Genomic DNA, 26442 nt, shown 5'->3' with positions numbered 1-26442 from the left:
ACAGACATTTGCATTTGAAATCTTATTTTAAACGCAAAAATTTATTACAAATGGATGTATCGAACCCTACCGGTGCCGCCTCGCCACGACACACTACCTCCACTGCCGTTTCCTGCACTCTGTGCACACAACATGCTGCGTCTTAGTCGAGTGCCATGTATGCTGGCATGCGAGAAGGAGATGTAAGCTGCAGAATACTAACTCCTAATACCTTAAGCATGGCTGTTATAAACTATTGCACATACACAGCCAAGTTAAGGAGAACATTTATGTTCTTTGCGATCGCTTAGCTTACAAGCTCTCTGTCTGTGCCAGCAGTGCACCTGCAAGCCTTCAATTTCATACAATGCTCGTTGCTGGACACCAGAGTAAATATTATGGCTTTTTTTGCTCATAAAACACTTATAGGTAGGGGTGGGCGATTACTGTAATATCACCAAATTGAACAGGGGACGTTAAAAGAATTCATTTCGTAAATTGAATATGTATGTACTATTAAGATTTTTCGGGTATTCGATACATTCAATGTAGGGACTCGTGCAGTGCCACATGTCGCGTGCGCCACAGAGCCCTTCATGCTCGATGCTGCCCAAGCTAGCATTGCACTTCATTTTCTCTGAAAAAAAAAAAGCAAAAAAGTGCTGAGCGCGCTGCGAATAAACCGCCCTGGCTAACGCAGTACTGGACTTCGTCACTGGGAGCGCTCCCCGAAGTTGGCCCGATGTGGGGATTGCATACACAGCACCCAAAAGCCAAAATTCACAGAATGGCACTGTGTCTGCTGGGTCCGCCTCTGTCAGTACAAGGTTCATCCTGGCCAACGGGACCAGCCGAAATGATAACGCAACGCAGAAAGAAAGAACTGCAACAAAAGCTGCATGTATTTTGTAAAGTGCAAAAGCATGAGGGAAGATCAGGCCAATTAGCCGCTGACAAGCATGCAAATCACGTTCGATACACAACGACAAGCTTCACACCGCTTCAACTGCCATCAATCTAACCTATATGCCCTATCTTGAGGATGATCACTGATAAGCCACATGCACGAACACATTAGCGGCAGGCATTTTGCGACGTCTTGCAGCCTATTAGCACATCTGCCTAAGCCATTAGGCCTAATCAGTGCTGTTTCATTGGGCGTCGACGACTAAAGTTGTGCAGATCCTTGCGCAGCAGCTGCATGACGCATAAAAAATAGACAAACCGCCTCGAAAATTAAGGTGAGTGCGGGATGGCAACAAAGTTGTTCATGGTCACCATCTTCGCGACACATCCGTCTCTTTTTGTAGCTTCGATAAGCCCGTCATAAGACAAGCTTTGGATTTACATGGAGGACGTAACAGTGTCATGGCCAGCTGTATGCATTTGTGCGGTTGGCAGATGAACAGGGAAAGAGAAGGGGGAAGCGAGCGTCGTGAAAACTTGCTGTGACCCTCCAGATTCCAGAGTTCTTGACCGGTGCCAAATCACGCCGAACCTGACAATAAAACGCCATGGATGGTGCCTGCTCTTTATCATCGGTGCCGGCTGCACATGGAGCGGTCATGAAGTCGCATGATTCACAGTCCTTTCGTCTGTCTGTCAGATTAGCCTTTTGATAATCCATCTGCTGGAAAGTTGGGATAGGCCTTCTGTATTCTGGAGAAAAACTGAAAAGCAAAGCTTTCTATAAAAAAAAAATAAGATTGTCGCAAAACACGGGTACACTACTAAAATGAGAAGCTAATTGGTACTTCATACAAGATAACGTCTCCAATTCTTCAGTTTCAGAGGGAAACAAGCACTTGATTCTATTCAACAGAAATTCTATTGATAAAAGAAATTTTCAGACTTTCATATACAAGAACTGAGCTGTTATCAGAACTGGCATACTAATTTGGTGTTCCCTTTAATAATAGTAGACCATATTGTGTATCTTGATTTCTATGTACATAAGTTACTGATAGCTTGCTACATTCTGGTTATGCAATGCTAGGAAACTCCCAAAAATGTTCAGTGCCATATTTTCAGGCCCAAAATTTGTAAACAATAAGTTTAGCAAAAAAATTTAAAATATTCAATATTTGATTTTATATTTGGCTTTCTTTCTTTCTTGATTCCACTCGATTCTAAATCTACTATTTTGTATCACGCACCCTACTGATAAGTCAAGTGATTGCCAAGAATGTCACTAACGTAATGTGCACAATAATTTAGCAGCTTATGTGCACCAGTTTACCACGGCATCGGCTAGACAGTGCAACATTTTTACGTGCCAAAAGAATGGCTTCCTTACACTGGACAAATGAATTGACATGTGGATTCATTTGCTTTTTATTAGCAGTGCTTGGCCAGTGCGTGCCAAGCTATTGCATCAGGTTAAACATATCTGGTGGTAATGGCAATATTCTAGTGCACTCAGGGTTGGGGATGATTAACTTTAGTCCAAAGCTTTCCCCTGAGTTGTTCGTATCATATAGTGCAGTCATTTCAGCTGGGTAAAGCAGTTTGCTAAAGCACAAGACCAAAACAAGGTCTCCACATGCAGGAGTGCCCGCGGTGCAGCGTGACTATCGAGAAGGACGGTGGCTGTAACCACATGGTGTGCAAAAACCAAAATTGCAAGGCTGACTTCTGCTGGGTCTGCTTGGGTCCCTGGGAGCCGCACGGCTCATCGTGGTACAACTGCAACCGCTACGACGAGGAGGAGGCACGGGCAGCGCGGGACGCGCAGGAGCGGTCGCGGGCAGCACTACAGCGCTACCTCTTCTACTGCAACCGCTACCTGAACCACATGCAGAGCCTCAAGTTTGAGCACAAGCTGTATGCGGCCGTCAAGGAGAAGATGGAGGAAATGCAGCAGCACAACATGTCCTGGATCGAGGTGCAGTTCCTCAAGAAGGCAGTGGACGTGCTGTGCCAGTGTCGTCAGACACTCATGTACACCTACGTGTTCGCATACTACTTGCGCAAGAACAACCAGTCTGTCATATTTGAGGTAAGAACTCCCACTGTATCCTCTCCAAATCCAGCAGTTCCCAAAACTTCAGAAACTTTTGAAACCCTTACCGAACAACAAGGAATTTCCACATTCCTAATACCTTATTGGCCAGGCTACTAGTAATTAATAATGTGGAAGAAGGCACTAACACCAAATACTATAAAGTCTGGACGGAATGATTAAAGTTCTGAAAACTGCTCAACGTTTGCTCTGCCATGGGATGAGTCACTAGTCTCTGAGGAAACTGCAGTTGAGGGCAATAAATCTTTTCCTCAATTTGAATCATTTAAAAATGTTATGCCATCTCTGGACTGAAGGGGGGGGGGGTAGCAAAGGATTTGGGAATCCATGCTCTGCTAGAGTGCTGCTGACCACACTCCTGCAAATAGCTAGACAAATATGCCAGCCAAATGGCTCGGAGAGGATCAGTGAGCTCTGTGGTAAAATTCTGTGAAACTGGCCAAATCACATCTTTGTTTATATTCTGCTGTTATGAACTAATTATCTTTAAGTTATTAGTTATTGAGTAATGTTGACCAATTATAATTGGTGGGTACACATCATGAGAGGCTGGTTCAATATTTCGACAGTGATACCGCCAATCTTGCGTTACGCTTTGTTTTCTCATGTAGAAAAATTGTGTTAGTAGCATTCACAAGTGTGGCAGTCTGGATGAGTTCAAACTATTTGATGATGTTTTCTTGAATCAGCGCAACTCTCAAAGGTTAAAGGAAACAAGACACACATGGAAAAACAGGAGGCAGGGGTGTAGCTAAGTGATGTAGGATTGGTAATATCGATTAATAATTAATTGATTAAATGTAGCCACAAAATTATTAATATTCATTGATGTCCACCTTTCATTTAATCGACTTATTCGATTTGACCTGTTCAATTAATCATTTACGAGAGTTGACAGAAGTGGCGCAAAAATTTGGAAATTGTACTGGAATGGCAGCGCATGAGTGCTGACTGTGCGGCTGCAGTAAAGCAACTGTTTCCTTTTTTCTTTTTTTTGATGCTGAGCCGAGCATGGCCTGACACTGCAACTACACTTCCAAAGAAGTCGAGGAGAGACTTGTACGCGACCTTTTCGTTGTCAGCTTGCGTGATAGCAAGCTCTCCGACAAGTTGTGCAGGTGCACAAAGCTCAGTCTCAAAGAATCTTTGATGCGTGTGCATCAACAGGGGGTTGCTGAGAAGGAGCGTATTGCACATGACTCCCTCGGCATGAGTATGGCGACTTTGTCCATCCGCATGGATGCTGCAAAAGCAAACACCTTCCGCAGCAGCCAAAGCTTCATCACCTCCAGCCTCAGGATGTGGGTGTTAATTTTATGGCAGAGCATCCCATCCAACAACGGAATGCCCAGCTCGACTTGCTCTCTGCAGCAAGTGCTGAAAAGAGGGCCACTTGTTGGTGATGTGCCATGCAGTATTCAGTGTCAGCTGTAGGGCTGAATGAGGTTGGCTCAGCCAATCTGCCCCGAGCCAAGTATGTTGACGTGAAAGTCAATGGGACACGGCTTAAGTTCAAGGTCGATAGTGGCACGGGAATTTCTGTCCTACCAAGCACATTCCCTTGAATTCCTATGTGTCTCAATCCTAAAGAAGCTGAGCTAATGGGCCCCAGAGGGCAGTCGCTGATGGTTTTAGGTACCTTCTGGGCTACCTTGAAATGGAGGGACCAAACGGCGGAGCAGAAAATGTACATTGTGTATTCGTAAATGATGCCTCCGCTGGGTTTTCCAGCCATTCAACCACTGCAAGTCATCAAATTTGCAGAAACCATGACTCAGGACGAAAAGTATACCACCGAAGGCCTCTCTCAAGAGCTGTTCGAAGGTCCCGGCATGCTGAAGGAACCATATGAAATCAGTATGGAGCCAGGGGCCATTCCATTTTTCTTATGCACACTATAAAGGATACCTATCCTATTGTGCCTTGTCTTAATATCCAAGCTCGACAGATTGGAAACATTGTGCATAATTATTGGAACACAAACACAACACATAATAGTGTGCTGGCCTGGTGGTGATGCGGAAGGACTGATACATACCGCATATGCGTGGACTTGACTAAATTGAACACATGCTATTGACGCTCGAACAAGTTCTGAGACTCCTCACAGTGGTGAAGGTCTTTCCAAAGCTGGATGCTTCATCTAGTTTTCACCAGGTCAAGCAGGTGGAATGGAGCCAGGAACTTACCTTATTCATAACACATTGCCACGGCGGCCGCATTTCGATGGGGGCGAAATGCGAAAACACCCGTGTACTTAGATTTAGGTGCACGTTAAAGAACCCCAGGTAGTCAAAATTTCCGGAGTCCCTCACTACGGCGTGCCTCATAATCAGAAAGTGGTTTTGGCACGTAAAACCCCATATATTATTATTCATAACACCTTTCGTTAGGTAGTGGTTTTGCTGCACTATGTCTGCACCAGAGTGCTTTCAGTGCAGGATTTCCTGCATTTTTGGAGGGGGCAGCAAGGCATGGTTAACAGGAATAATGATATTCTGGTGTTTGGCCGTAACTGAGAAGAGCAGGACAGAAAATTCGGCAAAATGTTAAACCTGTTAAGCCGGGCACGGCTTACCCTAAATAAGGAAAAGTGCAAGTTTGGTGTGTCCAGCATTAAATTCGTGGGTGTTGTAGTCTCTGCAGATGGCATCTTGCCAGACCCAGCTAAAGTTGAAGCTGTTCAAAAGATGGAACCACCTGTGAATGTCGGAGGTGTCCGAAGATTAATGGGAATGGTAAATCATGTCGCGAGATGCTTGCCACATCTGTCAGACATGTTGGCCCTGATTCGAGAATTTTTGTGCAAGCGGACAGCTTGGTTGTGGGGTACACCTCAGCAAGGATCCTTCGAAAAATTAAAAGGTATACTTTCTTCGAAACCTGCATGGCTTGCTATCACCGAACACGCACAATGGGGGTCTCCGCTGATGCAAGTTCTTTCAGGCTCGGAGCGGTCCTGATGCAGGATCAGCCAAAGTGCAAAAGACGTGCTGCAGCCTTTGCTTCACGCTCGCTCATGAAGACTGAGCAGAGATACAGCCAGATGGGAAAGGAGGCCTTACCTCTCATGTGGGTTGTCCTGTGTTTTTACAAACTTCTTTGAGGCCTCCAATTTGTCATTGAAGCAGGCCATCAGCTGCTAAGAACACTTCTGGGTGACATAGAGGTGGATCTGCTATCACCCAGGATACAGCGCCTGCAATGTAAGCTCAAGGTACTGTACATTCCAGGCAAGCTGCTAGCTTCTGCCGACAGATTGTCAAGGGCTCCGCTTCCCTCTTTGGACACTGCTATTGCTTCCCTTGAAAGCTACATGCAGCTGCATGCAAGTGGTCATGGCAGCCATTGGCAAGAGTGTGCCCATTGACTTGGAAACAAGGAGAAGGCATCAAGCGTCTGATGGTGCCTGCTCTACCTTGGCGAAGTTCTTCAACTATGGTTGGTCATTTAGAACGAGACTACTACCTGTAAACTTGGCAGGGTACTGGAAACAGCACAATGAACTTTTGCTTGCTGACTCACTTCTGGTGAAAGGAGGTCGACTGGTTGTTTCTGAAGTCTTCTAAGTGGAGGGCTTAAGACTGTTTCATAGGGGTCATCTCAGAGTGGCTTGGTCTAAGGCGAGGGCATGCCAGTCGCTATGGTGCCGGTCGCCCGGAATAAGCCACAGAATCGAGGAAGTAGTCGAGAACTATGAACATTGTGCAACTGTGAGACAGCAGAGGACAGAAACCATGATACGGGCGGCTGCCCCAGATCTCCCTTGGCAACAAGTGAGGGCAGACATTTTTCACATTGAAGGTCAGGACTTCCTATTAGTATTTCTCTACTACTATTCACGGTTTTTGGAAGTATTGACTCTTTGCGGAACGTCAAGGAAGTAATCATTACTGCATTAAAGATATCATGGCTCCAATTGGTGTACCTGAAACTCCTTAGGGTAACAACGGACCGCAGTTTTCATTGAAAGAATTTGCGGACTTTGGGTTGACATATGGCTTTATTCATTGCACGAATAGCCCTATTTCCCCCCAGTCAAATGGGGAAGTGGAACGTGCAGTTCGAACAGTGAAGGAACTGTGGAAGAACGTTGACTTTCACATGGCTCTGCTGGTGTACAGATACACCCCCGTTCAGGCTTAAGTCCAGCTCAGCTTTTGATAGGTTGTCACCTGTGCACCTGTTTGCCAAAAGTTTGTGACCATCTAACTTCAAAACTGCCCAACCACAGGGCCTTCAAAGAGCATGACAAAGCTGCTAGGCGCACGGAGACCACGGACTACAACTGTCACCACTGTGCTCAACTGCTACTGGGTCTACCTGGCCAGAATGTCTGGGTGAAAGTTGCCCAATGTGTGCCGCTTGGGTGCCGAGTCGTGGTCAGCATCGGCGAGGCTACATGGTGGAAATACCGAGAGGTGTGATTCAGGAACTACCTGGCCAGAATGTCTGGGCGACAGTTGCCCAATGTGTGCTGCTTGGGTGCTGAGTCGTGGTCAGCATCGGCGAGGCTACATGGTGGAAATACCGAAAGGTGTGATTCAGCGGAACTGTCATGTGCATTTTCCGTTTGCTGGTCGTAGCGGGTCACCTGGTTCGAAAGTGCCACTCCAGTGCCGGAGACAGCAGAGACAACTGACAGTGCGGAAGAACTCTTGGGTTCTCAGCCTGCTGGTGGGGTTCCTCCTGAGGCTCCACGCGAACTTGTGCCTTCCTTGCCAAATGCAGACGACCCAGGGATGGTGCACGCCGGGTCTCCACATCACTGTCCTCGGTATACTTGATCGGTACAACACGTTTGACGACAAAGAGGCTGGATCTGTATAATTAGTCTGTAACCAGTCCACCTTTTTGACAGGGGGGATGTAGTGTAGAGAGCATTTCTAACCCTACTAACGTTCCTGACAACTGACCCTACTTATTTGTCCATTTTGGTATTCTGCTGGCCAGTATAAAAATATGTGGCAATAAAGTGCCAGAATGCGACAGGCGGTTCCACTTCGTTCACTAGAATTACCACCTCCAATTGGCGTGATGTCACTTGAAAAGCATAGTCATGCTGCATTATGTATGCAATTTACACTGTCCAGTTCAAAAGTTGATGGACTTTCTTGTTTACTCTATAAATTGAGGCTTCGTACTGTGATAACCAAATTGACAGCTGTCAAAGAAAAAATTAAAATAAACAAGAACACGAGAATCTGATGTCCTTACTCCTCCCAAAGTCCTCACAGGTGATTGCTTTGTCCAGGACAATCAACGGGACCTGGAGAGTGCCACCGAAAAATTGTCCGAGTACCTGGAGCGCGACATAACACAGGCTAACCTTCTTGACATCAAGCAGAAAGTGCAGGACAAGTACAGGTATGTGTTTTCTGCTTGCCAATATTAGTGATGGCAGTGCATCTGTAGCTTTTGCTGGACAAGGTATTATGAAGTGCTGACCTTGTCCACCTGGCTCGTTGGCCATGTCTGCTGTGCACGAGTGTGTGTAAATTCCCCTTTATCATCCTATGCCAGCAGTATGAAAAGTAAAAGTGGCTGTGGTTTGAAAAGGTTAAGGAACTGTGGGCTCCCAGCTGCATGTACAGCATATTTGACTAGGATATTTATGACGCTGTGGCTATAAACTTGCCTAACAACTAAGCAAGTTTACTTTGCTGGAACCTGAGATCTCAGACTTGGCCCTCAAGGAAGACACCGAGATCAGTACGTCAAAAATTTAATCTTCCCATAAAACCAGGCAAGCTCTGACCGCTAGGCAGTCTGAGCGCATGACGAGAGCTGGGAACATGCCATGCCCAACGACCGGTTCTTCTCCCAGCAGCTAGCGAGAGGTGCCTCATACTTCTCCTGCATTGCAGCTAGTAGGCGCTCCAGGCAGGTAGTGGACGATCTATGGTCCAGATGGGTAAACAACCGCATAAGAAGCCATCACCGGCAATATCCAGACATGCACACTAACCTAGGAACTCAAAATAAGCACAGAGTCAATGTCCGTGCATGGTGTGAGGCACAGAATTGTCAGGCAGGCTGTACGTTTTTAGATCTGCAATATGTACTGGACTCATCTCTTCAACTCTCTCTCTCTCTTTCATTTGCATAGCCTGTTAGATAAGGGAGACCTTTTCTTGGTTATAATGTGCGGCCTCTCCGAATACTGAGTTGTTCTGAAATGCTTGTCCTGTGATGCGGAATTGGCTGTTCACTTTCTTGGGTATGGTGTCGCCACATGCGGAAAAATTCGATGTGCAGGCGGCAAAGTGAAACTCTGCTGTAATTTCACTAGTGGTTCAGAAAGTGAACTGCACTCACCCTCGTGTGATTGGTCAAAATTGCGCTTTTGCTGACAAAAGCATGATTCTGACCAGTCGCATGAGGGCATGCATACGATAAGATAGAACCCCTTTTAGAATGCACAACCACTCACCGCTCGTATGTCTTCTTGAAACAGCTGCAATGGACCTTTTTAATGTATTGGCTCACGAGCCGTGGCGTGTGGTGTTGGAGGCGTGTAGAATAATGGTGAAACGCAAGTGCAAATTTACTGAATAACTGGGAAAAAAATTGTTTTTTTGCATAAGCAAAACTTGAAACACATGTTCAATTTCATTTCCATCTCCAAAATTAGAAAATTTGAAGGAATAAGATGTCAGCTGGCACAAGATAGGGGGAATTGGAGATTGCTAGGAGAGGCCTTCGTTCTGCAGTGGACATAAAATAGACTGATGATTATTAAGGGGACCTGGTTAGTGTTGGCAGTATTCTGTGTGACTTGCTCAGTGGTGCTAGCAGTGCTTGCACGTTTTGTGCTTAGCCCTTCAGAGGAGATGTGAGGCTTCAACATGAGGATTCCCACAGTAGGCACTAGTGGGTTCATGGTGTACCGATATGAAAGGAAACGCCGGATTTCTGTTCAGAGCCAGTGCTCTTTGTACCTGCGCTAAAATAAAGCTTGCTCAGGGGCTATGGCATTGCACTGTTGAGGACAAGGTTGGAGGTTCGATTCCTGAGTGCATTCTGATGTGCACAAAATGAAAAAGCATTCGTATATCGTGCCTTGGGTGCACACTAAAGAACCCTTAGTTGACGAAATTATGTCATCCTCTATAACACACTGTATAGTTCATTGAAAACTCCTTGAAAAATCATGTTTTTTGGGAAATTTCTTAGTTTTGAGTTATTACTTGGTCATTCAACTCTTATTTCCCCAAAAGTCAAGGCTGAATTCAAACAAGAAATTGGTGAAAGATCAATCTGAATCACTCGTGATTCTCAAAACCACAAATTTACGTGCATGTCGGCAATCTTTGAACGCCCGCCTCTTGGAACCTCGGCATTGTCCACCATTGCAGTTTGTTTGGAGAGGTTGTGAAAGCCTCATTCTTGTAGACGAGGCACCTTCAAGTTTCGTATTTCTGCCGAATAGAGAAATACCCATTTCGTAGCCAGCTGTTCGCTTCTGTACTAGCCATTTAAATCACGTGATACTCTAGTGAGGCCACCATTGACTGCAGCTGATCAGTTCTGTGATCAGTCCACCTGAAGAGCTTGTCACATTAGGTAGCTTGCATGACCAAAGGAGAGTTAAGAGAATGTTTGCTCAGCTGAGGCACGAGATCATCATTGTGGCATGGTGAAAAGAGCATGCCTTGAGGACTTCACCGTCAAGAACCGGGAAGGACCAACATATGGACGGGAGGGACAACATATGGAGCTGGACAATTCTAAATGTACTGGCTGTGTAATGCGTGCATTGTTATATGTTTTCAACAATTTTCATGAAATTCTGGTTGTAACAGGTGTTTACAACTTTCAAATGTGTTTTTTCTCAATTTACATTTTCAGGCAGTTTTCAAAACTAGCATGCAAACTTTCGTGCACTTAATATTGCTTGTTGTTAATGAAATTTTGCACAAAGCGACTGCAGATAATGTAGAGTGCAATTAGTTGTCTAAAATATTGATGCCCCTTCATCATCATCATCATCAGCCTGCTTACGCCCACTGCAGGGCAAAGGCCTCTCCCATACTTCTCCAACAACCCCGGTCATGTACTAATTGTGGCCATGTCGTCCCTGCAAACTTCTTAATCTCATCCACCCACCTAACTTTCTGCCGCCCCCTGCTACGCTTCCCTTCCCTTGGAATCCAATCCGTAGCCCTTAATGACCATCGGTTATCTTCCCTCCTCATTACATGTCCTGCCCATGCCCATTTCTTTTCTTGATTTTAGCTGAGATGTCATTAACTCGCATTTGTTACCTCACCCAATCTGCTCTTTTCTTATCCCTTAACATTACACCCATCATTTTTCTTGCCATAGCTCGTTGTCGTCCTCAATTTAACTAGAAACCTTTCTGTAAGCCTCCAGGTTTCTGCCCTGTACGTGAGTACTGGTAAGACACAGCTGTTATACATTTTTCTCTTGAGGGATAATGGCAACCTGCTGTTCATGATCTGAGAATGCCTGCCAAACGCACCCCAGCCCATTCTTATTCTTCTGATTATTTCAGTCTCATGATCCAAATCCACGGTCACTACCTGTCCTAAGTAGATGTATTCGCTTACCACTTCCAGTGCCTCGCTACCTGTCGTAAACTGCTGTTCTCTTCCAATACTGTTAAACCTTACTTTAGTTTTCTGCAGATTAATTTTTAGACCCACCCTGAGCTAGTGTGCTCAACCTGAGCTAGTGTGCTCTAGTCTGCTACTCTGCACTGGGGAAGAGGGAAGGGGAGTGAAAGTACTAAGATGGATGATGATGATAAGAGAAGTGGTGAGTGCTTATGTACATGAGACAGTTCTCTTGCTAGAGCCGCTCGTCGAGCTTGGTGTCCTGCTAGGTTACTAAGTAAGCCAATGTCATCAGCGAATCGCAAGTTACTAAGGTATTCTCCCTTAACTCTTATCCCCAATTCTTCCCAATCCAGGTCTCTGAAAACCTCCTGTAAACACGCTGTGAATAGCATTGGAGAGCTCGTACCTCCCTGTCTGACGCCTTTCTTTATTGGGATTTTGTTGCTTTCTTTATGGAGGACTACGGTGACTGTGGAGCCGCTATAGATATCTTTCAGTATTTTTACATACGGCTCGTCTACACCCTGATTCCGTAATGCCTACATGACTGCTGAAGTTTCGACTGAATCAAACGCTTTCTCGTAATCAATGGAAGCTATATATAAGGGTTGGTTATATTCCTTACATTTCTCTATCACCTGATTGATAGTGTGAATATGGTCTATTGTTGAGTAGCCTTTACGAAATCCTGCCTGGTCCTTTGGTTGACGGAAGTCTAAGGTGTTCTTGATTCTATTTGCAATTACCTTAGTAAGTACTTTGTAGGCAACGAACAGTAAGCTGATCGGTCTATAATTTTTCAAGTCTTTGGCATCCCCTTTCTTATGGATTAGGATTATGTTAGCTTTCTTCCAAGATTCCGGTACGCTCAAGGTCATGAGGCATTGCGTATACAGGGTGGCCAGTTTCTCTAGAGCAATCTGTCCACCATTTTTCAACAAATCTGCTGTTACCTGATCCTCCCCAGCTGCCTTCCCACTTTGCATATCTCCCAAGGCTTTCTTTACTTCTTCCGGTATTACCTGTGGGATTTCGAATTCCTCTAGACTATTTTCTCTTCCATTATCGTAGTGGGTGTCACTGGTACTGTATAAATCTCTATAGAACTCCTCAGCCACTTGAACTATCTCATCCATATTAGTAATGATATTGCCGGCTTTGTCTCTTAACGCATACATCTGATTCTTGCCAATTCCTAGTTTCTTCTTCACTGCTTTTAGGCTTCCTCCGTTCCTGAGAGCATGTTCAATTTTATCCATATTATACTTATATTATGTCAGCTGTCTTACGCTTGTTGATTAACTTCGAAAGTTCTGCCAGTTCTCTTCTAGCTGTAGGGTTAGAGGCTTTCATACATTGGCATTTCTTGATCAGATCTTTCATCTCCTGCGATAGTTTACTGGTATCCTGCCTAACGGAGCTACCACCGACTTCCATTGCACACTCCTTAATGATGTCCACAAGATTGTCGTTCATTGCTTCAACACTAAGGTCCTCTTCCTGAGTTAAAGCTGAATACCTGTTCTGTAGCTTGATCTGGAATGCCTCTATTTTCCTTCTTACTGCTAACTCATTGATCAGCTTCTTATGCACGAGTTCCTTCCGTTCCCTCCTCAGGTCTAGGCTAATTCGATTTCTTACCATCCTTTGGTCACTGCAGCGCACCTGGCCGAGCACGTCCACATCTTGTATGATGCCAGGGTTAGCGCAGAGTAAGAAGTCTATTTCATTTCTAGTCTCGCCGTTCGGGCTCCTCCACGTCCACTTTCAGCTATCCCGCTTGCGGAAGAAGGTATTCATTATCCGCATATTATTCTGTTCCGCAAACTCTACTAATAACTCTCCCCTGCTATTCCTAGCGCCTATGCCATATTCCCCCCCTTCCTTGTCTCCAGCTTGCTTCTTGCCTACCTTGGCATTAAAGTCGCCCATTAGTATAGTGTATTTTGTTTTCACTCTACCCATCGCCGATTCCACGTCTTCATAGAAGCTTTCGACTTCCTGGTCATCATGACTGTATGTAGGGTCGTAGACCTTTACAACCTTCATTTTGTACCTCTTATTAAGGCCCTTAAAAAATTTTTAAAAGGAAAACTCATATGCCTATAATAGGAACATAAGGTATAAAAATATAGTCTTGAACTTTTCCTGAATATGTAACGTGTTATGCACACATTTTCTATAGTTTCCGGCACTCTACAATATGCAGCAAAATAAATTAGGGCATGATGTTTCGTGAAAAACTTTTTATAAGCTAAAACTAGGGATGTGTGAATATTTGAAATTTAGAATATGAATATAATATTTTACTCATTCGAAGCACATTCGATTCGAGAAATGCATCCTCGGAAATTCACGAATGTTTGAGGTGGCTGAATAACGGTAGAAATGGCAAATATTTAGACAAACTGCGAATAATTAAGCAAGTAATGAATTATATGCTTGTTCTGTAATCTCCTAAGAACATGTTTATTCACTGAGAACTTTGCGTGATCCACTCACTATCTGTATGCTCTGTTTCAGTCTATCTGCATCACACCCATGTGACATGATCAGTTTTGATTTCTTTTTTATTAAGCTTTATTCCAGGGCTCTTTCATAACAGTATGTGATGTACATTCGAGCTCTGTAAGTGTACACAATAACATGTGTATATCGAAAATATTACCTGGACAATTTTTAGATGTTTGGAAATTAAAAAGAAGAAAATATACGTCCGAGGAGAACATTGCATCACCATCGACAACTCCCGCCTTGTGTTCCCGCTTTTCTAAGGTGGTCACCGGCTCTTTGCTATGTGCTTTGCTCTGTGAGGCAAACGCAAACCACTCTAACTTCGCCGCTGCGCTATTTGCAACTATATCAGTGCTGATACAGCCGTTGCTCAAGCAGGTTCTCTAAGAATGGCATCAACTGTGGATGACGAGCCACCGAGCTAGCAAGAAAAGAAAGCCGGAAGAAGTCTATTTTGGCGGTATTACACAAGACGCGCTGTTGACAGCTCAGTGCAAGTTTTGCGAACGTGTTCTTCAAACGCCGACGGGAACAACCACTACTCTTCAGAATCACATGAAACAGCAGCCTTTGTTGATGGAAGAGTACAAAAAAGACGCCGCTGCAAACGTGCCATTGAAGAATCAACCGACGCTGGATGATATACTACAGCAGAGACAGCAGCCATTGTCTCAGAAGAAAGGAAACGCACTTAACCAGAAAGTGGCAGAAATGGTCACCTTAGATCTTCCTTACAGCTTTGTTGAAAACCAGAGGTTCAAAGCACTGATGAAGAAAGCAGCTGCACCATGCTACAGTCTGCCATGTTGAACAAAATTATCGCATGTGCTCGTAGTTCCGTGCCTGTACGACGAAACAAGAGCAAAGGTACGATATGATCTGCGAAATGCACTTTGACAAGGAACAAGCACTCTCGCTTTTACGAGTGACATCTGGACGTCACGTGCCAACGAGGGCTTTATAAACCTCGCATGTCATTTTCTTACGGTGAAGTTCGAGATAAATAAGTTCACTTTGAACATGCGACATATGCCAGAGAGTCACATGGACGTGAACATAGCTGCCTCATTGGAGTAGCTATGCATCAACTGGGAGATACCAATTGACTGCATGAAGTACACTGCGACGGACAACGGCTGCAGTATCCGAGAGGCTGTCAGGAGACTGCCACGGCTCCAGCAAGCCTGCTTTGCGCACAAACTGCAGCTGGCGATCGGCGATGCAATGTCGTGTACTCCGGCAATCAACAGACTCTCCATGAAGGTGAAAGCAATTGTAGGACACCACATGCATAGCGCTAGTGCGCAGAAAAGACTGAACGATCTGCAGAGGCAGTTGAGCAAAGACGTGCTGCATGTTGGGCAGGATGTTGACACAAGATGAAACAGTCAGTACCTCATGCTCTCGAGGCTCCTTGAACTCCGAGTCCATCACACTTGAGCTCACCGCTTCAGACACAAGCATAGATACCTCTAACTCTGCAGGGTGGAGAGATACACTGGGGTTTGTAAAGGCACTGAAGCCCTTGTTTGACACAACTGTGATTTCAAAGGGGCACTAAAGTCAAGCTGAAGTGATAGATTAGTGCTCTAGAATCTCTACGGCGTCAATATTATCACGAACAGAGGCTTAATAATCGAGAAATTGAGGTAAATGCAGGACATGATAAGAGACTCCACCGGGACATTCAAGTACTTGCCCGTTGATAAAAGCACTCCTCAGTTACATTCTATCTTTAGTACACAACCACTTGTTGCACAAAACAACCTTGTATTGTAGTACAAGATGAAATAAAGTGCTAGTTGTCCAGTTCTATATCATTTTTAGAAAACAGAACTCGTTGAAGTTACCCTTCGCAACAGCGCGGGCGGTCGAATGGTTTTGTTTTCTCTCGACTCCGTGCCGCCCACGCTTTTGCGTTTCAGTAGCTATCGCGCAGTGTTGCGCTGGTTTTGCTGGCTCGCTAAACTCGCACGAACTGCAAGTAACAGATAATTCAACTTCCATGTGATGTCGCGCGATGCCCAAGCAGTCTACACCACTTGACCAAAAAACAGCTGCAGCGGCGAATCCTCCGCTCTGTCTTGGTTTGGTAGCACTGTCTGTTGGGCGCCGTTTTACTCACCCACGGCAGCAAAAGATAGTGCTGGCGTACCCAACGTCGTCACTCCCCATGTTGGGTGGTGGGAGATGTGAATTTCGAAAAAGGTTCAGATGCAATTTTCTCGTAAGCTAAGTATTTTCTTTGCATGAAACAAACTATGCGAGGTTTCTGGAATGGTATTTAAACAGTCCACATCGACTTAGTATTTGCCTTTAGTGTCCCTTTAAGTGCTGAGAAGTACCTCTCCTTGTCATGTGAAATATCAATTATTTTTGGAATGGTGCATTGCCTTGGACGATTGCAAAGGCAACTTAGGGTTTGCTAACAATCTTGCAAAATGCATCAAGACTCGTTTTGCAGAGTGCAAATGTGACGAAGTGGCCAGCTTCACCATGTTTCTTGATTTGCGCTTTAAGGCCACAGTTCATCCGGCATCTGGTCAGGTGATTTGGCTGAAAGACCTTGTGACAGAGGAGCTCCAGGCAGCTGACGTGGAACCCAGTGGGGACACTGCCATGCCTGCGTCGACTTCATGTCCACTAGTGGCATCCAGTGTATGGAATGCTTTTGATGATCTAGTGATGAACAAAAAGAAGACACATTTGGCATCTGGCCCTGAGGGGGAAGTTACAGACTATGTGGAAAAGCCTCTTTTGGAAAGGGGCAATGATCCTTGTGAGTGGTGGCAGTCCATTGGCCATTTCAAGTACCCACTTTTAGGTACACTCACCCAGAAGTACTTGGCCATCCCTACCATTTCAGTTCTTAGTGAGTCTTTTCTACTGGTGGAAATGTTGTCACAGTGCGTAGAGCGCTTACTTTCTGAACATGTTGAGCAGTTAATTTTCCTTCATGATAATCTGTAACAAGTGCATTACCTGATTGAGAGCATTACCTGACATTACCTGACTGCATTACCTATAACGAGTGCGTCTTTAACCTGAAGCTGCCTTGTAAAATGCAATATTATTTTTAAAAGGGTAATAAAACTATTGTTACCTCATTTTGCAACTTTTTAATACTACACACATATTCAATATTCGATTCACATTCAAAAATTTCAATATTCGCACACCCTTAGCTAAAACATGTCCGTAAAAAAACTCTACATTTTATATTTGCAGATTTTGCAACTTGGGAACTATTACAGTATTAAAATCAACATCACGAACTCTACTAGTGGCCAAATTTTCAAAGTCGCAGGTGAAGAAATAAAGAAACATCTTTTTTTGAGAACCAGCTCCCCTTAAACCCCACAGTTTAGTTCCATGGGGGCAAGTGGGATTGAAGAACCATACTTGCAAATAGCTTCATAGCGAAACAGAACTAGATACACACGCGCAAGAGAACACAAGGACCAGCACCCGTCCTTGTGATTTGTCTCTGTTCACCATGGAGGTATTGTACCAGCTAGCTCGCACCCAGACCCTATTTAGCAAACAGCAATAAGTGAGGTTCTGACTTACACTTTTCCGGGAAGAACATTTATACTCAGATTATGTATTCCCTGTCCTATTGGTGCAGTGTGTACATAAGGTTCGATGGCACCTCTGTCAGGGATTCTCCTTGACTGTGTACTGTGCCTTGAAGTGTATAGATGCTAAATGCGCGAGGTTTCTCTTTAAAAAAACTTGTGTGAAACTTGCGTGTTGCTTTTGCTCTTGTGCTGCAGGTACTGCGAGAGCCGGCGGCGGGTCCTGCTGGAGCATGTGCATGAGGGTTATGAGCGGGACTGGTGGGAGTATACCGAGTGACACCACTGTGTGCGGCGGCGGCAGCGGCAGACGCTGTTTCTTCTGTGCCAATGCCCATTAAACGAGAGACAGTGCTCGCGCTGTGCCGAGCAACATTTCCATGGCTGAGGCAGTCAGGGGGCGCCACCTAGGGCCAGGCCCTGGGTATAAAGGTGGCTGCCAAGCGATGTGTCTGCTTGTACCCAGATGTGATGAAGGGGGGTATAAAGAGCAGTTTTCGGATAAAATTGTGCGCACGAGGACTTCATGATTCACTGAGTCTAGACTCCTCTTGGCCTTGTATGGCATCCCGTTTCCGTGGGTACGCTGCAGCGATGCTAGGTAGCATCGCTTCCGCTTTTTTCAGTGCTTGTATGCCAGAGGATGAGCTCAGTGGGCATTTCTTGGAAACAACAGCTGCCTTGTGAGCACTTGCTTCTGCCAGAGCCAGTGTGTCTTTGCAAAAGTCTCCTAGAACTTTTGGCCTCTCTTATGGCAAGTGTTGCTAGTGCTACAAATGCAACACCTTGTGATGCAAGTCGCTCAGCATTCAGCAAGTAATGAAGCCACTGTGAAGACATGTTTGGAATGTTCTCCATCCTTGTGAATAAAAACTCATGCAGCTGGCAATGCAGGCTGCTGTCTAATCCAGTGCTTGCTACTTTACTTGTCCATGCAAAAAGCCTGTGTCAAATGACGACATTGTTTTAGATTAAAATGCTTCATTTTACTTGATACTGTGCTCGAGTAGGATGGTTGAGCAGATTAGTTATATTTATTGTAATAAACTGCAATGTTTATTTCCCATACTAGTTATGCATTTTTTGTTTGTTCTCGGTGCTTATGTTTATACTGGAAAGTCGGCATGACTGCTGTCACTGTTAAAAGCTGCCAAGCTCTATGCAGTTATTATTTTTTACTCAAAATCATCAAACAGCTGATTGCAAGATTTCAAATAAGTTGACTTTCCTTGAAGAAAGGTGCAAATGTTCACTAGAATTATGGCACATTTTTCTGGTGCGGCAGTGCAAATAAAAAAAGACCCATCACCCATTTCTCTCCAGCACTTTGGCATGTATATGAAGGTAAAGTTGCTTATTGCAATACTGCGGTGTCAGTCGTAATGGCTCTTGTGAGCCTATGCTCATAAGGTGGTCTTTCAAGTCTGTTCGTGCAGATCAGTTGAATCACTGAGTGGTATCCTCCTGTGTCAGTGCCGAAAATTGTTTATAACTTCCCTTGAGGGAGGGTATGAAGGAAATGAAGGCACAGATGAAGGTATTGCCGCCGTCGTCCGGTCAAAGACGAGGGCAATACACAAACGAATTTACGCCATTAATCAGGCAGATGGTCATTTTGTGTTACTGCCACAGAGAATTTTGGCCAAACCCCCCTCATGGGTACGTGCTCTATTTAAAACAACCACCACCAACTGCGAGATATGTTTTGCACTCATTTTATGGGTAGTGCTTTAAGTTACACTTAATGCTTAATGGTAGGGAGCTGTTTCCTAAAGCAGCAGTGGTTTCCCCTTGTTTTCTGTGAGCCAGTGCATAATAGTTGCTGGCCCTTGATAATCACATTAATGGGCAGGATGTGTGCCTTTGCATTCTTTGGCATTCGTCTTGGCTGTGCAACGCTGCGAGTAATGTGTCGCACTGTTGGGACTGCATTGTAAAACTGATTTAGCAGTGCCAATGAGAAAACCTAAAGGGAGCTGCAATGACACAGAGTGTCACTACAGATTTAAATGAATTGCTACAGTTCCTGACCATCGGAGTGTGTACGCCCACTACTGTTGGAAGAGGCTCTATGCTATTCTAGAATGCATACAAGATTGTTAAGAGTACAAGACAAGCTTTTTCTTTTAAAGAAATCTGTGTAGGTTTCTTTTGCAGTGTCGAACTACAATTTTGTGGATTCAAACTTCCCGTTAGTGTACTTTCAGAGAACTCGAAGTTAAACGTCCGACTTTGAAAGACTGGCACCAGGTTGTTCACTTCAGCTTAGTTGTCTTCAGTGAGTAATTAGGGTTCCTGAATCTTAGTTTCAGTGATGATGTTTTACAGTGAAGCTGTCTATGGCCAGGATCCATGGATTTCTTTGTTTACAGAATACTGTAATCGCCAATGGCTCATACCCCGCAAATGCAATGGCCCATGTCACCGTAAGGCAGAGGCTACAAGCACTCAGCGAAGTGAAGCAAACAGTGCATACAATTCTTTGGAATCACTCATACAACATACAGAACGGCATACATAAAGAACAAGCTGAAAAGAAGCATCCGAATCACAATTGATAAGGCACTCCTGCACTATGGAATGCAAAGCACATATTGCTCCCTGCATAAGTTTCTCGGTAAAGACTACTGTTGCACAAGCTGACATGGCAACGGCAGCTTGACTATAGCATATCAAGCAGGGAGTGATGTAACTACACTTTCGTACGTAGAAGAACCCACCTAGCAATTGACCTGTGTTGTGACAGTGCTATGGGAAGGCCACATATAACGAGGACTTCTGAAGAGCAGTATGCATACAAGGCGAGGTGAATTTCTTGTCTCTAGTCCACTGTTTTTAGGTGTACGAAGTAGCGACACAAGCCAAGTCGCAGGCCATCGAGATCTCTTGGGCTACTAATTAGATAAAGTACATGTGAATGTCACCACATGAATAATTTCAACCTATGTTGCAATGGGTAATTGTTCTAGCCGTTTACAACTTCGCTGTTCAACCACCTTCACAGCATGAATTGGAGACCATGTTTTTATTTGGCAATTTTTTTTCCCTGACCCAAGTAAGTTGCATTTCTGCGCTGTTTTCTTGGGAAATGCTTATCGCCTAGTGTCTGCATGTGCCATATAACATTTCCTTTGGGTGTTTTTGAAGCAAGTGTAAAAAAAATACTATTGTGCTAGTGTATGGCAACATTGACAAAAAAAAATATGTTTTAAAATTTGCTTACATGACATTTCTACTCTGAGGCAACAGCTGTTCAGGTTTGCCCAAGTAAAGCAGTAAACTAGACTACAGCAGTACGTTTTGTATTCCCGCAGATAATCTGCAGTTGCCAAGCACTTAAAAAATGCTTTCCATGAACTTTATACAGCACACCCGTTAAAAGATTGCTCGCACATATTTTTCAAGCTGTAGAATCTCTATAACATGTTTCTCGATGGTAAAAGGATGACATTTCACAAGTGTGAAGGCAAAGGAATTAAATTTTATATTAAGGTTGGTCTCAAAATGCTAGTTCATAATATTCTGACTTCATGATGCAGCACAATTTGTCGGCAAGTAATAAAGCTATGGGCATGATTATGTAGCTCGTAAGAATTTTGGTATCAAAAGCAAAACTGGGTCGTAGAAACAAATATTGCAGTAAATTATTTATGGGGCTCTAATGCTTGCCAGTATTTTTTTAATAAGATTTGGACCTTCATATAGCACAAAAAATGTCATGTCAGTGCTGTTAGGAGCAAGGAAGCTGAGGCAACAAAATTCTTGAGACTGCTAAAGCTAGTAGTGCACATATTAAAGGAAATAACTGATAACGCCACTAAAAAATGTATTTCATTAGAACAGCAATGTGTCTGAGAACACAATCTGGCAACATTGATACCTTCAGGTAGCATGCGCAGGTTTATTGGTTGCCTTCACCCAAAGAGATCACATTCTCGTGACGCCTGTGGCAGAAAGGATGTTCTACATCCGCCGCCAAGGTCTACGAGTGGTGGCGCTGGCTAACACTCCCAGGGTTCTACTAGCAAACATAAATACCCGAGAAAGTGGACGGGAAATGGCGCTGCATTAGTTCAATTGGTAGAGCATCACATGCAAAATGCGAAGGTTGTGGGATCATTCCCCACCTACAGCAAGTTGTTTTTTCATCCACTTTCATTTCCATTAATTTATCGTTTCTTTACTTCATTTATTGCACACAAGTAATTTCCTCTATGTTGTCCTTGGTGTCAGTGTTTGTTGGCTTCTTATGATATTCCTGCATCAAAGTAATATGCAAATTGAGCGAGACTACACAAATCCTCACTTCTGTCCTTTTTATCCTCTAATGTCAAGGTCAAGAAAAATGAGCCAACTGTAGTTATAAATAAGCCTACTGTGCAATATTACAATTTATGTGAAACACTTGATACCAGCAGTGGTAATGTAATATGAATTTGTATAAGGACAAGACAGGGTGTCGGAGAGAAAATGTGGCAGCATTTTGCAGAACTAAATCTTCCAATAGATTGTTTTCACACATTTTTATGGCTGCATTATTAGAGGGAGAGTAAACAGTTCTGCACAAACTATGCCTGTGATTTCATCTGCAAATAATCTAATTTGGAGAAAGTGTAGGTGTGCATGATGTCACTGCACAGAAACAAGAAGGCAAATCCTGTATTCCACGAACAACCTTCTACAAGAAGTTCCCAGCTCCAGCGAGTAGGAAACAGCACCACCCTTTGACCTAAAAAGTTCTGACAGTTCCTGCGATTACATGTTTGTGAAATGCCCTGCTCTATAGTGCCTTTGAGTAAACACTGAAGACACTTTATCCCGAAATTACAGTTGCACAAATTTCCAAAGCATTCACTACTTTAAATCGCACAATGCTTCCCTTCAAAGGATCCTGGAGAAGAGGGAAAGATTCCAATTGAGGCACATTTGTGTACACATGAGAAACCAACTTGCACACTTCAGTTCTGATGCTTAATTTTTACCAATGATTTGTAAGTCAAAATCACGCATTTGTGCTATGTTTAAGTTCAACAAAGGTTTACCTTCATCAGTGTGCTTGTTCTGTGTGTAGTGGCTTTTTCTATTTCTAGAATGACTTGCAGTGTTCACTAGAATCATTACGCACAACTGACCAACAGTGTTCAAACAAGGGATGCCTCGGGCCAATGTTTTGACAAGCAGACTTATCTTTGTCAAGGCCCCAACGAAGACAAGTCATCCCTTGTTTGATTACTATCAGTCATCTAGTCTCTAAATTCCTGCAATTAACTGTGTTGGCTTCATTAAGCACAACAAATCATACATAGTTGGATGAGTCGGTGCAACTGCATTTAGCTTTACTGTGAAAGTGAATGAATGTGCCACACAAGCATAAAGCAGTGCCTGTATGGTGTGGCCTCTCCTCGGTGTGCCACCTTTCATGGTCGCACTAACTGTCCAGCTATGTAGCTGGCCTTGTCCTACAATTGCAACCTTCAGTTTTCAAACTGTTTTATTAAATCAAGGCAACGGATGTCAAGTGGCTCACTAGCCGTCGTGCCAGACAAAAAGAAAAAAAAAAAGCAAATGAAGCTTCATGTTTTTACCTGAGCATGGAATGAAAGTACTGGAGGCACCTTTTCTTTACCTAGCCTCTTCCACAACCAAGAAAAACGCTAACGACTTTTGCTTTCTAAAGGTAGCAAGAAAAATCTGAAATCAAAAGAAGTTTGCCTGTTGGATCTGACCTTAATGGCACCAAGTTGGCAACGAACGAGTGGTTAAGTTCTCGACCGTACAAATTAAAGTGATCAGAGCTAACTTACGGTTAAATACTGGCAACCTAACTGAATATACAATGAGGATTGAAACACCAACAGATCACAGAACACTTTCGCCAAACAGAGCTCGGGACCTACCGAAAATGGTTCCCCATGGCGAAGGAAGGTCAACGCAACCTGTAAAACTATACGATTAATTTACAACTGAAATGCTACTAGCTATAAAGGTCTGCACCGCGGTAGCGCACAGATGCTGCGGCGACATAATTCATATGAAAGAAAGCCCGTGCAGTGCAATGACCGCTAAATAAAAGGAGCTAAAAAAGTTCGTGTGCAATGTTCCGTAAAGAAGGCTATGTCTGTACTAGATGCGAGCACAGCGCGAAGGACATGGTGAATAAGGAGGGGCGGGCGTTGCTGCGGCATGCCGAAAGGTACTCGCTTCGATTCCACCACCACTGCTCACACAGAGAGTCGAGGCGTGCACGTCCATGTGCGCAACGCCGCAACCGACAGACACGCCATCTCGCACCAAAACGATGCGCGGTCTATTCCACTCGTGCGGAGGCGCAGCCCGACACTCAAGTCCCCATTTACTGTGCAGCTTATAGTTGGGGGCCGATGGGAGGTCCACGATAGGGCGCCGAATTGCACCAAAAATCGCGCGGCGGCGGCACCCGACGCAGGTGCACGGAAGAAGTTGTCTCGTCTGCAGGCGGCAGAGCCACGCTGTAGTAGTGGCAGTCACGCTCGACGCCGTCGTACGGCGGTGCGAGAATGTCAAGGAAAGCAAGCGGCCCGTCCAAGGCCCGGATCTCGTGCAAATTGCGTTCGCTCGGCGTCAGGCAGCAGGGCGCACTGTCCGGGGCCACGGTCAGATCCGGGTGGCGCTGCGCTTCGAGCACTGCTTCGTCACCGCTGTGCGGCCTCTGTGCGCTGTAACTGCATATAGTTCCGGACCCGTGTAGCACTTTGAGAACACCAAACATCCCGGGGTGATCGTGCAGCGGTATACGCTCCCCGCGCCGTATGATAAAGATACTCATGCTAAATGCCCGGCTCTCGTAGAGGGAGATATACGTAACAGGTGCTGCGCTGCCGCCGTTGGTAGCCTTCGACAGTGCATGCAGAAGCTTTTCGTCCAAATTAACGTCCTTGCACGTGACATGACCGATTGTCCTCTGCAGTCGACCAAGGCAATCGCGGAATGTTTCGTCAGCAAGGTAGCCACGGGCAAAAGTTAACTGAGCTTGGCGAGCAACTACCTGGATGAGCGCAGCCATGTTGACGCCGCCGGTCGCGCCATCCAGCGACACGTGCACCAGCTCACGACACGGCCACCGTGATTCACAATAAATAAGTAGCACTCAAATAATGAAAAATTGTTTAAAATAATAAAATAATTTTGTTAGGTGTGATTTTATAATTTTATGGCTTTTTACATATGAGATTTATGCGGAAAAGTGCATAGATAATAGCGATATTTGTTTACCTACACCACTACACTGACTACACGAGTGTAGCTATACACTATAATGTAGAAAGTCACCATTCTTTATTTTTTTTTGCTTGGTGTAGAAAAGAGTAGCTACGCTTACCTACACGAAGCTATATTTTATAGCTGTAGTGTAGCATAAAACTTACACTTTTTATACACGGTCGCTTCAATGAGTGTAGGCAGCAGACGACAAACAAGCAGGCTGGTTGGCTGGCGTTGCAAACGCGCAGCGCCATTTTGTCTGCGACTGTCGGTGCTGGCAACGATACAATAGTGAATATTCGCTGGAAGGACGGTAGCGAAGTGCTGGCACGACCATGTGTCACAGAAGAACATGAGCTAATCTTCCAAGAAGATAAAATTATCGTACTCATGGATGGTGCGGGCTGTTTCAGACTCCGCGCTGTATTATACGAATTAAAACGTTGTCTTCGTACCCTGCGCGTTCGCGATGTATTTCGCTGTAATTTGTCTAGATTTCTTGATGAAAGGAAACTCGTACACTGGTGCTGTTTCAGGCAAAGGCATATACGCAGCCATATAGTTCACGCAGCCAGTAAGTGCGAAGTCAGACGAAGTGCGGAGTCAGCTGGCGCTTTTCGTCTGCTGATGCACAAGCATTGGCAGAAGACAACGCGCTGTCTGCTCTGATTGGTTACAGCCAAAGTCCTCCCATACTGGATGGGCCACACGAGGCTTCACGAAGTGTAGGTTTAAAAAAAAAGCATTAATAATAAACATTTTTTTAGAGAGAGCAATGATTAATGATGTCATGTCAAGCTCGTTCGTTCTTCGTTGTGTTCGTCGTGCGCTCCTGCCTCCCACGCTAGGCAGTTCTCATTCGGTACAAAGAGCCATTGCGAGACGACTGAGAATATTCTAGTCGATATCTATAGATCATTGCAGTGAATGCTTCAGAAACCGTTCACAGGTGATCCCTGTGATTTCGGAGCACGGTTACGGTGGCTAGCCACCGTAGCACGGTCGTTTTCGGAAGTATCGGAAGACATAGCCCACTCGGTCCGCTCTATTCATAACGTGCTCATAACACAAGATAACAGAAAATGGGGTGCGATCGAGGCACTTTGAAGGGAGATTTCTGCTCCGGCGGGTCGGGCCAGCATTGCACTATCTTCGGGATCGGCCCACGTATGGGGAGTGCTTAACGCCCGCTTCACGTTCGCCGCGGGACGAGTCGGTATTGCACTATCTTCGGGATCGGCCCACCTGTAGGGAGTTTTTTGCTTACGGCACTAAAATTTCCTTGGAGGGTAAGGCTTCTGCAGACACGAGCGTACCCTTAACCCGGTCATCGTTAATAAAATTGGTTTTGCTCGATTTAGAACACATGCTTTGGCGCTGCTTGGCGTTGGCTGGTGATGGTTCTCGAGGTGAACAGTAGTGGCAGCGTATGCTGCACTGTGAAGTACTGGCGGACCAACTCAGCGCTGTCCGGAGGGCCCGTGTGACGGCAGAGGGGTTCGGCCTCTCTGTCCCGACGTGGGAGCGG

The 26442-nt window shown here is 44.8% G+C and overlaps 2 protein-coding genes across 4 annotated transcripts in view; one reads left to right on the top strand and one right to left on the bottom strand.

Annotated features, from left to right (window-relative positions):
- Positions 1-18743, top strand: part of ari-1 (E3 ubiquitin-protein ligase ariadne-1) — a 39964-nt gene extending 21221 nt beyond the window's left edge. For all 3 annotated transcript variants that reach the window (XM_065427424.1, XM_065427422.1, XM_065427423.1), the window contains 3 exons: positions 2528-2977; positions 8256-8368; positions 17874-18743. In XM_065427424.1, coding sequence (XP_065283496.1) covers positions 2528-2977; positions 8256-8368; positions 17874-17955 — 645 coding nt within the window. In that variant the 3' untranslated portion in view covers positions 17956-18743. The remainder of the gene's footprint in view (positions 1-2527; positions 2978-8255; positions 8369-17873) is intronic.
- A 4405-nt stretch (positions 18744-23148) lies between these two features.
- On the bottom strand, positions 23149-24749 carry LOC135898485 (2-aminoethanethiol dioxygenase). Its single transcript, XM_065427425.1, has one exon. It carries the CDS (start codon positions 24715-24717, stop codon positions 24040-24042), a length of 678 nt encoding a protein of 225 aa, XP_065283497.1. The 5' UTR covers positions 24718-24749; the 3' UTR covers positions 23149-24039.
- Between the last annotated feature and the right edge of the window lie 1693 nt (positions 24750-26442).

The sequence above is a fragment of the Dermacentor albipictus genome, chromosome 2, assembly GCF_038994185.2.
Source record: "Dermacentor albipictus isolate Rhodes 1998 colony chromosome 2, USDA_Dalb.pri_finalv2, whole genome shotgun sequence".
NCBI lineage: Eukaryota > Metazoa > Arthropoda > Arachnida > Ixodida > Ixodidae > Dermacentor > Dermacentor albipictus.
The sequence above is the reverse complement of the archived record's forward strand: the minus strand, read 5'-3'. Positions and strand labels throughout refer to the sequence as shown.

Coding starts and splice junctions, on each gene's coding strand:
- LOC135898485 (XM_065427425.1), bottom strand. CDS start 24,717: ATGGCTGCGCTCATCCAGGTAGTTGCTCGCCAAGCTCAGTTAACTTTT.